At 32.1% G+C, this 16,194-nt stretch overlaps 2 protein-coding genes across 2 annotated transcripts in view; one reads left to right on the top strand and one right to left on the bottom strand.

The window, feature by feature from the left end:
* LOC139426911 (uncharacterized) overlaps nt 1-11,039 on the bottom strand; it is a gene marked incomplete in the record, with an annotated part of 50,827 nt that extends 39,788 nt beyond the window's left edge. Inside the window, 1 exon segment of the mRNA XM_071187050.1 lies at nt 10,945-11,039.
* Nucleotides 11,040-11,157: 118 nt separating this feature from the next.
* LOC107446389 (uncharacterized) overlaps nt 11,158-16,194 on the top strand; it is a 15,282-nt gene continuing 10,245 nt past the window's right edge. The window contains exons 1-2 of the mRNA XM_071187049.1: nt 11,158-12,130; nt 12,963-13,172. Coding sequence (XP_071043150.1) covers nt 12,113-12,130; nt 12,963-13,172 — 228 coding nt within the window. The 5' untranslated portion in view covers nt 11,158-12,112. The remainder of the gene's footprint in view (nt 12,131-12,962; nt 13,173-16,194) is intronic.

Here is a 16,194-nt window from a genome sequence, read left to right as displayed (position 1 = left end):
GGAAAACCGCAAAAACCTCTCACGGTTAGACTGACTGCAAGGGGACTCTAACCTATGTTGCGTTTACCACAGAAGACCTTCTATGTATTTGACTTTATTTTATTTAACAGCCGATCCGATTTTTGTGTGTTCACGACTACTACTGCTCAACTTAGTTGTTTTGTGATTTTTAACCAAATCCAGAAGACAAGGGAACTCCTGAATCAAGTTTTGGGAAAAATTTGCCTACGTGGAGGACTTTATGATGGAACTAACCTGCATTTGAGTTACATGGAAAGGAAATCCATGAAAACCTCCCATGGTTAACCTGACGACAAGGGGATTCTAACCCATGATCCGTCGAACGGGATTGAGTAGTGCGTAGTTGATTTGTTAACAGTTCTTTTTTCCCGTTTCTTTGATGTTCCCGTGTTCGAGCGGTCTGGTGGTCAAGAGACCGGAGTAGTAACTCATAGCTGGGCCGAGGAGGCGCAGTTTCGAATCCCAGCTGCGGCAACTTTTCAAAAAAATTTCTTTTCTTTTTCTTTCGCTTAAATTGCATTATATTATTTTTTTAACATTATTTTCCATATTTTAGGGGATCCTACATGTAGGAAATAATTCTTTTAAATTGGAAAAATAGCAAAAAAGGGGTAAAAACTGGAAAAATCAAGAAAAATTGGTTTATTTACATTGTTTTAAACTATTTTTACAATATATTCGACAGTTTATCATGCGTAAGGTGTTCTATGTGTAAAATCGAGCATCTTTCTTTGTTAAGGAACTCATAATGGAATAATAATAAAAAATAAAATAAAATGGCATGGTGGGGTTCGAATTTCGAAGCCGTCAAACTGCCTTTAATATTAAGTTATAATTTTTAAGTTGGGGTCCGTGGTTCAAACATGCCTGCCGGAGGAATCTTTTATATGTGAATTAGGGGGAGGGCATTGTGGGCCCCAAAGGTTTATTGCATAGCTGGCCATGAGAGGGCTTTTGAAGCGAAATTGTGGCAGGTTTCACGTGTTAGGGTGGTCGAAACACCGGACTAGTAACTCATGGTTGGAGCAGGGGGTAACAGGTTCGAATCCCAGTTGTGGCAACTTTGCAAAAAAATTTCTCTTTTCTTTTTCTTTCGCTTATTTTGCATTATATACTTTTTTAATGCGTTTTTCTATATTTTTGGGGGTCCTACATGTAGGAAATAAACTTTCTTAAAGGGAAAAAGGCGAAAAAAGGGTGAAAACTGGAAAAATCCAGGAAAATTGGTTTATTTCCATAGTTTTATGCTATTTTTAAAATAAATTCAACAGGTTATCATGCGTAAGGTGTTCTACGTGTAAAATCTTTGTTAAAGAAAGCGTAATGGAATAATAATAAAAAAATTAAAAAAAGGCAGTGTGGGGTTAGAAATTCGAAGCCGTCTAATATTAAGTCATATTTTTCAAACTCGGACCCTAAGTAGGGGTCCATTGGCCAAACATGCATGATGAAGGAAATTTTCATAGGTGAATGAGGGGGGCAGGGTGGGGCCCCAAAGGTCTATTGCATAGCTGATCGTGAGAAGGCTTTGGAAGCGAAATTGTGGCAGGCTTCATGTGTTCCGGTGGACTGAGGCAACGGGCTAGAAACTCACAGTTGGAGAGAGGGGTCGCAGGTTCGAATCCCAGCTGCGGCAATTTTTCAGAAAATTTTCTTTTTTTTCTACCTTGATATTAAAAGGGAGCTGGGGGGGGGTCTCGAAATTTGAACCTTACTCGCGCCATTTCATTTTTTTATTCTTTTTTCTTTATTATTCCATTACGCTTTCTTTGCTGGATTTCACACACAGAACACCCCACTCATGCTAGAATTTCCAAAATGTTGCAAAAGGAGTCGAAAAAGAGCAAATAAATTGATTTTCCTAGATTTTTCCAGTTTTTTTCCGTCTTTGCCAATTAAAGGAAATTATTTCCTACTTAAAGTAATCTCCAGAATATCGTAAAACACTTTAAAAAAATAATACAACGTTTTTTTTCCAATGGCGGGCACTGAATTTTAATCTTTGCCTTTCTGATGCAAGGACAGTTCCCTGCCCCACCTATAACCCTCCTTTGGCACCTGTGAACCAAAGTCACGAAGGCTATCAGCATTGCCCACGCCACACTGCCACAAACCGTTTATAGGGTGGGCCATATTCACACATCACACACACACAACAGAGGACAGCACAAAGAGAGGAGGAAAGATCCATGCACAGAGCGGGATTCGAGTCCGCAGCCAATGGCTTCGCAGTCAGGAATAATACAATGTAAAATAAACAAAAGAAGAAAAAAAAGAAAATTTTTTGAAAGAGTGTCTGTCCTTGGGATTCGAACCCAGGACCCCTCCCTCCAGCAGAAAACTTGCTTATCCGGAGTTCTACCACCCAACAACGGTGATACGTGAAGCCTGCCACAGTTTCGCTTCAAAAGCTCTCTCCTCTCATCCACGCAATATACCTTTAGGGGCCCACTGAGACCCCCCTAATTGGCCTATGAAAATTCTAAAAAAGAAGTCGAAAAAGAGCAAATAAACTGATTTACCTGGATTTTTCCAGTTTTTTCCCAATTTCCCAATGTAGAAAAAAATATTTCCTACATGCAGGACCCTCCAGAATATCGAAAAACACGTAAAAAAATAATATATTTCAAAAAAAAAAAAAAAAAAAAAAATTTTTTTAAGTTAGTCCACCCCTGGGATTTGAACCCAGGACCCCTCCCTCCAGCAGCGAACTTGCTTGTCTGGTGGCCTACCTTCCGGTCCACGGTGATGCGTGAAGCCTACCACAGTTTCGTTTCAAAAGCTCTCTCCTGTCATCTTCGCAATATAACTTTAGGGGCCCACTGTGACCCCCCTAATTGGCCTACAAAAATTATCTTCGGTAGCCTTGTTTGGACCATAGACCCCTACTTAGGGTCAGAGCTTGAAAATTATACCTTGATATTAAAGGGAGCTAGGGGGTCTTGAAATTTGAACCTTTCTCGAGCTATTTTATTTTTTTATTCTTTTTTTTTATTATTCCATTACGCTTTCTTAGCTGGATTTCACACACAGAAAACACCCCATGCAAGCTGGAATATCCAAAATGTTACCAAAGAAGTCGAAAAAGAGCAAATAAATTGATTTTCCTGGATTTAACCAGTTTTTTCCCATTTTCCCAATAAAAAAAAATATTTCCTACATGCAGGACCCACCAGAATATCGAAAAACACATAAAACATAATATAATTTAAAATAAACAAAAAAAAGAAAAAATTTTGAAAATTAGTCCGTCCCTGGGGTTCGAACCTAGGACCGCTCCCTCCAGCAACGAACTTGCTTGTCTGGTGGCCTACCTTCCAGTCAACGGTGGTGCGTGAAGCCTACCACAGTTTCGCTTCAAAAGCTCTCTCCTCTCATCTTCGCAATATACCTTTAAGGGCCCACTGTGACCCCCCTAAATGGCCTATAATAATCCTCTTTGGCAGCCTTGTTTGGAACATAGACCCCTACTTAGGGTCCGAGTACGAAAATTATACCTTGATATTAAAGGGAGCTAGGGGTTCTTAAAATTTGAAACTTTCTCGAGCCGTTTTATTTTTTTATTCTTTTTCTTATTATTCCATTACGCTTTCTTTGCTGGATTTCACACACAGAAAACACCCCATGCATGCTAGAATATCCAATATGTTACAAAAGAAGTCGAAAAAGAGCAAATGAACAGATTTTCCTGGATTTTTCCAGTTTTTTCCCAAATTCCCAATTAAAAAAATTATTTCCTACATGCAAGACCCTCCAGAATATCGAAAAACACATAAAAAAATAATATAATTTAAAATAAACAAAAAAAATTTTTTTTGAAAATTTGTCCGTCCCTGGGGTTCGAACCTAGGACCGCTCCCTCCAGCAACGAACTTGCTTGTCTGGTGGCCTACCTTCCAGTCAACGGTGATGCGTGAAGCCTACCACAGTTTCGCTTCAAAAGCTCTCTCCTCTCATCTTCGCAATATGCATTTAGGGGCCCACTGTGACCCCCCCTAATTGGCCTATAAAAATTCACTTCGGCAGCCTTGTTTGGACCATAGAGCCCTACTTAGAGTCCGAGTTTGAGAATTATACCTTGATATTAAAGGGAGCTAGGGGGTCTTGAAATTTGAACCTTTCTCGAGCTATTTTATTTTTTTATTCTTTTTTTTATTATTCCATTACGCTTTCTTAGCTGGATTTCACACACAGAAAACACCCCATGCAAGCTGGAATATCCAAAATGTTACAAAAGAGGTCAAAAAAGAGCTAATAAACTGATTTTCCTGGATTTTTCCAGTTTTTTCCCAATTTCCCAAGGAAAAAAATTATTTCCTACATGCAGGACCCTCCAGAATATCGAAAATCACATAAAAAAATAATATAATTTAAAATAAACAACAACAAAAAAAGAAAATTTTCTGAAAATTTGTCCATCCCTCGGATTGGAACCCAGCACCTCTCCCTCCAGCAGCGAACTTGCTTGTTGGGTTGCCTACCTTCCAGTCCACGGTGATACGTGAAGCCTACCACAGTTTCGCTTCAAAAGCTCTCTCTTCTCATCTACGCAATATAACTTTAGGGGCCCATTGTGACCCCCCCTAATTACCCTATAAAAATTCTCTTCGGCTGCCTTGTTTGGACCATAGACCCATACTTAGGTTCCGAGTTTGAAAATTACACCTTGATATTAAAGGAAGCTATGGGGGTCTTGAAATTTGAACCCTTCTCGAGCCATTATTTTTTTTAATTTTTCCGTTACGTTTCTTTGCTGGATTTCACATACAGAAAAAACCCCATGCATGCTCGAATATTCAAAATGTTACAAAAGAAGTCGAAAAAGAGCAAATAAACTGATTTTCCCGAATTTTTCCCATTTTCCCAATGAAAATTTTTTTTTTCCTACATGCAGGACCCTCCAGGATATCGAAAAACACATAACAAAAATAATATATATTTGCATCACTTTTAACTATCTGAAGAATATATATATTTTAAAATCTTACCTTCATTAAATTTATCCTGTTTATTAAGTTTTAATAAAAGGGAAAAATAAATAAATTGCCTCCATCTAAAATAGAATGTATTGATTTGAACATATTGCTAAGTCCAACAAACGGGGCCACATTTTAAATACATAGTAAACTTTAGAGTCCTCATTGTGTACCCCCTATGGGACCTATAATTAATTCCTTTGGTAGGGTACACTATTCCATGTGAATATAATACGTCGTGCAATTAAAGTATTATGGGTCAATATTAAGGTTCCATATCGCGCCTTGCGTTAAAGCGATCGAACGCAGTATCTTAGATATGCGTACATAGTAAACTACAGGGCCACATTGTGTACCACTATGAGGTCTATAATTATTTCCTCTGGTAGGGTACACTATTACCGGGAAATATAATACGTGGTCCAATTTAAATATTATGGGTCAATATTGAGGTCTGATATCAGGCCTTGCGTTAATATTGAAAAATGACTTCGAATTTTTAAAGCTCTTTAGAAGACGAATTTCCTTATTTTAAAGCTTTTCCGAAGACTATTTTAGATATACATAGTAAACTACAGGGCCACATTGTGTACCCCCTATGAGGTCTATAATTATTTTCTCTGGTAGGGTGCATTATTACCCGGTAATATAATACGTGGTCCAATTTGAATATTACAGGTTAATATTAGAGGGAGATATAGGACCATATTTTTATACAGAATATTGACTTCGAATTTCTTCATTTAACGCTATTCAACACATTATTATATTTATAAATACATAGTAAACTACAGGGCTACATTGTTGCGTTTTTAATGATAAAAGATTTACTTGTAAACATTTTTTTTTCTAATTTGAATATAGTTCTCTACCGAGTGATTTTCTATGTCTGACTTAGAACTTTAAGACTAAAAAAAAAACTAATTTTTGNAGATAGGAAAAAAAAAAAAAAAATTGAAAAAAAAAAAAATGGAAAAAAAAGAAGAAAAAAAAACTATATTTTGTTTTATTATAAGCATTTTTTATCCTACATTTTTTTTGTTTCTAAGTAATGATTTCTTATTAAGATTTTACATTTTTTGATACAATTTTCGTTAAAAAGCTTTTTTTTAAGATTAAATTACATGATATTGTGTGTCACTGTATACTTTTTGCATATTTTATTTTTTGAAGTTCTATGATTGAAAAAAGTATGGAATGTAAAGTTTAAACAGATCTTTCATATCAGATCATTAAATTTATTTGAGCGATTTCAGAGGTAATAGGTTTTAACTTCAAAAAGAAAATATGATACATATTTTCTTCCTGTTTATTTACGAATATTTTTCCGCTGTGTTTGGGTTGCTTTTTCTTTTTAAAAAAGTAATTCCATTTTGTTTTGCTTGCATAAGAAAGAATATTAAAAATTTTTCTTTTTTAAATTTAGTAAGCAGCTATATAAAGTTGGAAACGTTACAATGGTACAATGAAGAAATCTCCAGTGCAACTGATGATCGTGTTGTTTTGCTAGCTGTCATTCGTCTTAGATAACAACGTCCTCTATAAATCGTTGAGTTCTCGGATTCCTAAAAACTATTATTTTCTGTAAACTTTATCCTGTCACTATCACTATTCGTCCCCCAGTGAACTGATTGCTAATACACGGTTCCAACCGATAACCGGTGTCCAGCCGTAACTGGCTGCGGTCAGTGTGCAGGTGGGTGATCACTTGGATCAGTTTGTGTAGTGTGTTGGGACCGAGAGTGTGCGGTATTGGCCCGCGTTAACTTGTTTTACTGTAAAGTGCTCGACTTCGCGTGCAAGTCGTCGGGCTACCGAAGCGGGGGAGCCATCCTCAGTCGAGGATCAAAATTGCGATGGCATGTCTCCGGATTATCCTCAGGGATGTTTCCCAGATCGTCGCTAGTAGCCCATTGTGCAGCTCTTGTACGATGTAAATGTACTACAACTACAGCCTATCACTCGTTCTGCGATAAGCGAAATACTGCAAAGAGTTCCAAAACTGCATGGTGGCATTCATCAATTCTACCATCATTTTTATACGATACGAAAGTAGGACTTGTAAGGTACTAAATTTCGGTTGGAAAAATTTAAAGGTAGAAACATTTATTCTGGTAATTTTTATTCCGCATTTTGTAATATTCTATGCTTGTTAACTGTAGTTAAGTAGTAAACTTCGGATGATTATAAACTATATTATTAGTTATGAGATTTGCCAATTGTTTCAGCAGAATTTTCAGTGGCGTATTGTTTACGGCTAAATTGGTTACGAAGCAGATTTTTGTGAATATTTTTCACGCTGTATTTAACTCCTGTCCGCTATAAAACGACGCCTGCATTATAAACACCACATTTTAGCAACGTTGCGAGGAGTTAAGCATGCTATCATTTCAATTCTGTTACTCAGGGTGAAACCTCTTAATTGTTTGAGCGTTTGTTTCCTCATAAGTAAGGCGGTTTCCGAAGCAAGGAATAACTTCCAACTGTTTTTAATTACACAACAATCTCTGTTTTGTGTTTATTTGAGAAAGGATAAACTTCTTAACACGCTCAGGGTGCGTAGCGTTTGTAAAAAGTACTTAAAGGTGCATTTTTCATTGGATGTTTTTAAAAAGTGCTTAATATTTCCCGTTTACAAAATGAGATTTTTTCTTTACCGTGTTAAATTTCTCTACGAAGTATGCAGAGAGACACTGTTCACATTGTTCTATTCAACGTTTTCGCAATTAATTCAACTCCAATCTATTTCTGCAGATCGTCAGTCCGTAACGTATTAAAATGCCATTCGATTTATATGATTAAAAAATTGTGACAATTGTCTAAAACAATGCCAAAAGTTTTTGTTTTTGAAATGACGGTTAAAACCAGATAAAACCGTCAATTGTCAAACGCTTTCCAATTCTGCCTAATTGGGATTTTTTTAAAGTGCTTTTAAAAAATATTATTTGAGTGCTTATTTTTTGTTGAATAATTTGGCAATGCACTCTGACGCTTGATTGATTCTTTTTAATCAAAGCAATAAAGAGGACTTTTGAGGCATTACGCTTTGGCTCTTTTATCTGTTAACTTAGCTCTGGGTCGGGCTGGAAGTTTGGGACCCAGGGTGAATTTTCCCCCTAAGTCTTGGCAACTTCCGATCCCTGTAAACTTCTGCATTAAATATTTCCTATTAAAAAATGTGGCACCTCGGCTATTGTAGTTAGCGTGGCAGATCACAATAAAGAAATATCATCAGAGGGGGACTTCCCCAGGGCTGATTGTGCTCTGGAAAAAATCCGGATTTTTCGGTAACAGTGATCCTGGAGTTACCGGAGATCGAAGGTTCAGACGTTTCAAAAAATAGTTGATCACCGAAGTTTCCGGAAATCAAATTTTCAAAGGTGGAACTTAAAAACTCAGTTTATTTTATTTGTTTATAAGGGAAAGCCAGAGAGATACTTTATAAGCTTATATTCATGATTAATATTAATTTTTTTATCAGTAAATAGTTACTATAATCATAAACTCAAGAAAGTAAGACACGTTTGTAAATTTTAATTACTTCTCCAGGTGTGTGTAAAATTTCAAATATATTTTAATTAAACTAAGAAATATTCAGAAAAAGGAAAAAAAACTTGTTTTAAATTTTTTTTCCATTTAAACTTTTTTTTTTAAACTCAAGAAATTTTCCGGAATTTCGACTTGGGCTCACAATCACCCCTGCTTCCCTGAGGTGCCTTTTGAAAAAGTAAAAATGTCCTCAATTTTTTGGAAATGTTATTAAAGCGACATTGATTTCACATAGTAACTTGATTTTTGTAAATTATGTGAAATTTAAAACATTCTTTATTAAGCCAAATATTTTATATTTAATTTTAAAGCGCTCTTTAGTTGATATAGTTCATTTTAGAATTTATTGTAAAAAAATTAGTCTTTGATAGTCTGTAATTATTAATAATAAAACACATGACACGATTCTAGTTAGTTCTGTTTCCAAGAATATGTATATTTTTTTTGGTCATTCAATATTTAAATTCCCTAGAGCAAAAATGGTTGTCATAAATTTTTTGCTGAGATCTCAGTGGTCTGTTTAGAAGAAATTTGGGTCCATTAACAGGCCCTTACAAAATATCTTTTCTTAAAAACGGACCCTTCTCAAAATATTTTAACTTAAAAACGGACCCTTCACAAAATAATTTATCTTTTAATCGGACCCTTCACATATTTGTTTATCTTCATTATTGTTTTGTTAATCGAATAAACCCTTCCCGGGTGGGGGGTGAAGCAGATGTAAACGAACTAAGTTTTGTCTTCGGCTGACGCTTCTTTCTTTATTCGTCCGAAATTAATATTCTGCTTTCAGCAGTGTAGGCTAAATGCCAAATATTTGTATGTTGCATCCCTAATTTAGTAGCAGCAATTGCTGTTTATTTTTGAAAATTTAATTTTTTTAATTATAATTTTACAGTGTTGAGCATAATCTTATATCTATTTACAATTTAAAAACTTCTTGAAAAAGTTTTTTGCAATTGCAGGGCCCTATTTGCACAAATTCACAAAAGCAGGACACTAGTTGAAAGAATGTGACTTAACGTTTATATTATATTCACAAATTACAAGTCATTTTTTCACAATTTTGCAAAAACAGGACCTTTTACAAAATGTTTGGACAGACCCCTGATGACAAGGGGGAAGGTATGAGTGGAGGGAGAAGATAATGCAGGGAGGACGACTCCCTGCAGGGTTGCCACTCCACAGGGAAAATGCAAGGAATTTTGAATGTTTCATTTTAAACTGTGCAAATACAGGGAATTTTTATTTATTTTTTTTCTTTTACAAAATGTTGACCTTTCAATGTGCAAATTAAGATTTAAAGATAGTTCAGCCGTAGGTACTATACTATTTCATTTGCTGTATAATTATTTTTTTTATTTTTTATGTATGTTGAACTGTTCTCTATTTCTCTAAGTTTTTCCAGCAATTGAAACTAGTATTAGTTATCTTAATATAAGATCACACGTTTGCACAGTTGTTTTGTGTTTCCTCTTTATGTATTGTGTATGGAAATCACGGGGAACTTCTTTTCCAGATTTAAGTGACAACCGTGTCCAGTGTTTATTACCTGGACATGGTTGTCACTCAAATCTGGAAATCTTATGTGTTGTTCACATTGTCACAACACATAAAATTCAATTTTACCTGAAGAAGGTGAAATTGAAATTTATGTGTTATAATAATGTTGTTTTAATGCAAAACATTGGAGTTTAAAAAATTACGTGAAAAATGCGATGATTTGTAGTGAATTGATCGTGTCTTGAAAAGTAAGTTCTCAAATATATAATCATTGTATTGTAATAATTTGAAATATCGAAATTTAGAAAGCCACGTCACTGAAAAAAAACAAAACAAATCTGTCATCATATTGTGTGAAAGTATTATGGACTTGTGTATTAATAACACGATCATTAGTTGTGCACTAATGATAAAATTTCTTTTCATAAATGTCAAAAGAATATTAACAAATGCATTATTTAATTTCCAGAAAAAAAATTTTTTTTTCCAAAATTCAATAGGACACAATTTAATAATATTTTACAAATAAAAATTTAAAGGCTATTTTCAAGATACAAATTTATTTATTTTAAAACAATAAGTACACATGTTTAATACTAGCAATAAACAATTCGGGTTGGGGACCCCTGGTTTATAGGCTCAAAAGAGTAAATCTTTCATCAAAAGGGCCAACTTTGTGTAGAATGAACACTGTAGGTTATATCCTGTTTAGTCTATGGACTAATTGTATTATATTGAAGATTAATTGTATTATCTTTTATACTCTATAAACTAATTGTATTATTTTGTAGTTTGTAGATTAATTAAAAACTAATATTAAAATTCTTTTTTTATTTCTAGTAAAGATGTCCATCACATTGGACCATATTAACTCTTTTTTTGGCCTAAATGCCCAGTTGGAAGATTTAAATGTGGCACCCACTGCAACAGGTGGTACTGGCATCAATAATATGCAGCAGTTTCCTCCGCCACGTCCTACCAATCCAAAGTAAGTTATTTTAATAACCATTATTTGATTATTAAGGAATAGAATGTTGTGCTTTGTTTTGTTAAAATTCTTTATGATAAATATATAAATTATTAAACAAACATGGCTAGGAAAAAATCCAGTGGATTTTACAAAATTCTATAAATTTCATGATAATTGCTGCATAATGTGCTAAATATTTTTCACATAGAGAATTTTACAGTCATCAAAACAGAAAAACTGCAATATTTTCCAGGTATGATTGACATTAAATGAACTTGAAATGTTATTTATTATGTTTACGCATAATTTTGAATAGTAAAAGGTATTTAATTCATTAATGTTATGTTTATGTTAAAAAGTATCTGGATAAAGAAAAGAATGAACAAGTATGTTGAATTTTTGAATTTAAAGCTTTTTTAAAAATTGTGTTGGCAGAATTTTTTCAGTCTTTCTTCGACTTACCTCTCTAGTACTAACAATATCTTTCTTCAAGATACTTTTAGTAATAACAAATACAGTCAGACCTCGATATAAGGTCAACCGCATATATAAGGTCACTTTTCCAAAATTCCGGTTGACTGAATAGGAATTATTTGTTACAGATTATCGGATATATGGTCAAGTTTTAAAAATCGTTATTGCTTATAAGGTCATTTTTATCTGAGGCGTAACATGGTGTCCACCACATACATAGAAAATTGTTTTCGTCATGCACGTTTTGTGAGTTCTCTGAATATCATGGATGACAAAACCGAAGAAAAAGACAATATTCCTCTATCTGTTCTGATGGAAGATTTGGAAAATCGTGGCCATGCCATTGAAGAGGAGGCTGTATATGGTTTGACTGATGAGGAAATTGCCACCACTTCTGAAGCTACAATTTCTGAAATTGTTTTACAAGTTTCACAAGTTGTGGACAATGACAGTGATCCTGAGACTGTAGCTGTAACTCAAAGGAAAAGCTTCAATGCAATAAATGTCAAACGAAATTTTTTTACAAACCATGAGGGAGCGGAGAAACATTTTGAGAAGTTACAAAATCTAGAAAACATTGTTCGAAAAATGAAGCCAAAAATGAGACGAACCTGCATAAATGATTATTTTAAATAAGGTTAGATGTAATGTATGTCTATAAACTTTGAGGAAATTTGTAAACAGCTTTACTTTAAATTAATTTTTTTTTTCAAAAATCTAACTTTCTTTAATTTATTAATTCTGTTAAAATTTATTGACTTAAATATTTAATTTATGACCGATTGTTTTCGTCTGTATTACCATTTTTAAAAATCGTAATGTGCACTATTTACGTGCTTAGTTATGAACTGCTAATGAATCTGTTAAAAGGTAACCCCGCTTATAAGGTCACTTTTGCAATGTCATGTCCCTTAGGGTGACCTTATATTGAGGTCTGACTGTATACATGTTACCAATTTAAACTAATCGAAGCTTCAACATAAAAAAAAAACTTTTTTAATAAAATAACTTAAAAGAAATTTGAATATGTGATATTTTTTTAATTCTAATATTATTGGTGACATTCTCCAATTTCGTAGGGTGAAAACCACACTAATCATTTCCTTTTTTGTAAATCATCCTCACATTAAAAAAAATGATAATAAAAAATCTTGAAATCCGTAGCAGTAACAACCGATGGAGAAAATCACGCTAATTGGACTGGTCAAAAAAGGATTACTAAATACTTGTTTTCATTTCGAGATTCCGTTGTTGTAATAAATAATATTGTATTAAAATTATAGGATTTTCAAAACTATGTGGAAATTAAAAATATTAAATGAAAATAAAAAATAGAGCAACAATTTCTGCAGAGGAGAAAACCAACTGAAAAAACTATGTCACTGGGGTCATTAATATTTTTTAGTTTTTGTAGCATGTGCATCCTTCCCACATGCTGAAGACTAAGCATTTGACAATTTGTTCTTTAGTTTTTGACTAGGAGACAGACCTTAGAATTGCCCGGTTCAACCGTCAGCCTCACTACCTTGGAGGATGTTGACGATAATAGTACTGCCATCACTGAGGGACCAGCGGTCAGTGAATTGCATAATGAAGAAACCAGACAAATCTACTCTACTTACTTTAATGAAGCCGCAAACTACGATCCTGATCTCCCCATCACGAGTTACTTGGAACAGGTAAAAAACATTTTACTCTCTTTTTTTTCTGGTTTCAAATTTCCCTAAAAATTTGAGTGCAATATACTTTCAGGGTTGCCACTCCTCAAGGAGAACAGAGAAAAAACCTGGAAAATACAGGGAATTTTTAATATGTACAGGGAAAAGAGAGGGAATTTTTTTGCTTCTCCTGATTCGAGTGGCAACCTTTCATGTTAAGAGATAATCAGCTTGAAAATTTCATATTAAACATGTAAAATACAACAATAATTCATAGTTGACTCACTGGACCAAACATGTGTTTCATGTAAATCAATATTTCACGTTATGCAGTTTCGTGTTAATGTGGTTCAACTGTATCATAAATCTATTCTAATTATATTTTTTATCTGATCTCTTTTTAGCATATCACCAATCTTATTCACATGATAATGAAATGACATATTTGTGAGTCTTAATTTTTAGGATGTTTATTTTTATATTTGTATTCTCTGGGTCATATTGTTTGATTTATAATGTTTATGATATTATATTGTGGTTCAAATTGATGTTATTTTCAGCTGATCTCTTTTTAACATATTACTAATCTTCATACACGCAGGATAATAAAATGACATATTTGTGATTTTTAATTTTTAGGATGTTTATTTGATATTTGTATTCTCTGGGTCATATTGTTTGATTTATAATGTTTATGATATTGTATTGTGGTGCAAATTGATGTTATTTTCAGCCGATCTCTTTTTAGAATATAACTAATCTTACACACAGGATAATGAAATTACATATTTGTGATTCTTAATTTTTAGGATGTTTATTTTATATTTGTATTCTCTGGGTCATATTGTTTGATTTATAATGTTTATCTTATTGTATTGTGGTGCAAATTGATGTTATTTTTAGCTGATCTCTTTTTAGCATATAACTAATCTTATACACAGGATAATGAAATTACATATTTGTGATTCTTAATTTTTAGGATGTTTATTATATTTGATATTTGTATTCTCTGGGTCATATTGTTTGATTTATAATGTTTATGATATTGTACTGTGGTGCAAATTGATGTTATTTTCAGCTGATCTCTTTTTAGCATATTACTAATCTTACACGCAGGATAATAAAATGACATATTTGTGAGTCTTAATTTTTAGGATGTTTATTTTTATATTTGCATTCTCTGGGTCATATTGTTTGATTTATAATGTTTATCATATTATATTGTGCAAATTAGTGTTATTTTTCAATTTTAACTATGCCAGGCTTTATATGATTTTGTTTAAATATTTGAACTTCTCTATTAAGTAAATTTACTTTGTTTGATTTTGCACGAATCTCACATTAAAGAGAAGTAGTTGTTTATTCTCTCTATAGTATTATTTACGGAATGGTTGTTGTTTTCATAGTTATATGAATAATTTTTCAAATATTATTTTACTTTTAATATATTGTAAATATTAATATATACTCTTAATATATACTATTAATTGAGTATTAATATATACTTCAACTCTTTTTTTTTACTCTGTTTTTTTAAGTTTAAAATCAATAAATATGAAGAAGCAGAGAATTACAGTTTTGTTTATAATTTCAATTAATGTTATTATAAAGCTTTTTTAAATTTATTGTTGTGTTTTTGAGTTAAAACTTATGTTATTTATTTTATAAATTTAAAATTCTAGTTAAGGCATTTTATATTACACATTCTTTTAAGAAGAAATAAAACAGCTTTAAATTACTACATATATCTGACTGTATGTAATTATTTGCTTTTGTGTTTTTTTTCCAGCTAGTTTATTGCTTCAACTCTTTTCTTTCTTTTTTACTGTTTTTTTTTTTAAGTTTGAAATCAATAAACCTGAAGCTGCAGAGAATAACAGTTTTGGTTATGCCTATCATTTCGATTTATGATATTATAATGTTTTTTTAAATTTATTGTTCTGTTTTTGGCTTTAGACATATTTTATTTATTTTATCAATTTAAAATTCTAGTTTAGGCATTTCATATTACCCTTTTGAGAAGAAGTACAACAAGTTTAAATTGCTACATATATCTGACTGTATGTAATTATTTGCTTTTGTGTTTTTTTTTCCAGCAACTCTTTTCTTTCTTTTTTACTCTGTTTTTTTATGTTTAAAATCAATAAATATGAAGATGCAGAGAATAACAGTTTTGGATATAATTTCAATTAATGTTATTATAATGTTTTTTTAAATTTATTGCTGTGCTTTTGACTTCAGACTTATTTTATTTATTTTATCAATTTAAAAGTCTAGTTTATACTTTTTATATTACACTTTTAAGAAGAAATAAAACAACTTTAAATTACTACATATATATGACTGTATGTAATTATTTGCTTTTGTGTTTTTTTTTTCCAGCAACTCTTTTCTTTCTCTTTTACTCTGTTTTTTTATGTTTAAAATCAATAAATATGAAGATGCAGCAAATAACAGTTTTTTATATAATTTCAATTAATGTTATTATAATGCTTTTTTAAATTTATTGTTGTGTTTTTGACTTCAAACTTATTTTATTTATTTTATCAGTTTAAAATTCTTGTATGGGCATTTTATGTTACACTTACTTTTAAGAAGAAATAAAACAACTTTAAATACTATATATCTGACTATATTTAATTATTTGCTTTTGTATTTTTTTTCCAGCTAGCTTTTTGCTTCAAATCTTTTCTTTCTTTTTTTCTCTGTTTTTTTAAGTTTGAAATCTATAAATATGAAGATGCAGAGAATTACAGTTTTAGTTATAATTTCAATTAATGTTATTATAATGCTTTTTTAACTTTATTGCTGTGTTTTTGACTTCAAACTTATTTTATTTATTTTATCAGTTTAAGTATCAGGTATTTTATATTACACTTTTGAGAAGAAGTAAAACAAGTTTAAATTACTACATATATCTGACTGTATGTCATTATTTGCTTTTGTATTTTTTTCCAGCTAGTTTATTGCTTCAACTCTTTTTTTTTACTCTGTTTTTTTTTTTTTTTTTTTTTTTTTTTTTTTTTTTTTTTTTTTTTTTTTT

Source organism: Parasteatoda tepidariorum, chromosome 10 (assembly GCF_043381705.1).
Source record: "Parasteatoda tepidariorum isolate YZ-2023 chromosome 10, CAS_Ptep_4.0, whole genome shotgun sequence".
Lineage (NCBI taxonomy): Eukaryota > Metazoa > Arthropoda > Arachnida > Araneae > Theridiidae > Parasteatoda > Parasteatoda tepidariorum.
Note: the sequence above shows the minus strand (reverse complement) of the source record. Positions and strands in the feature narration are given on the sequence as shown.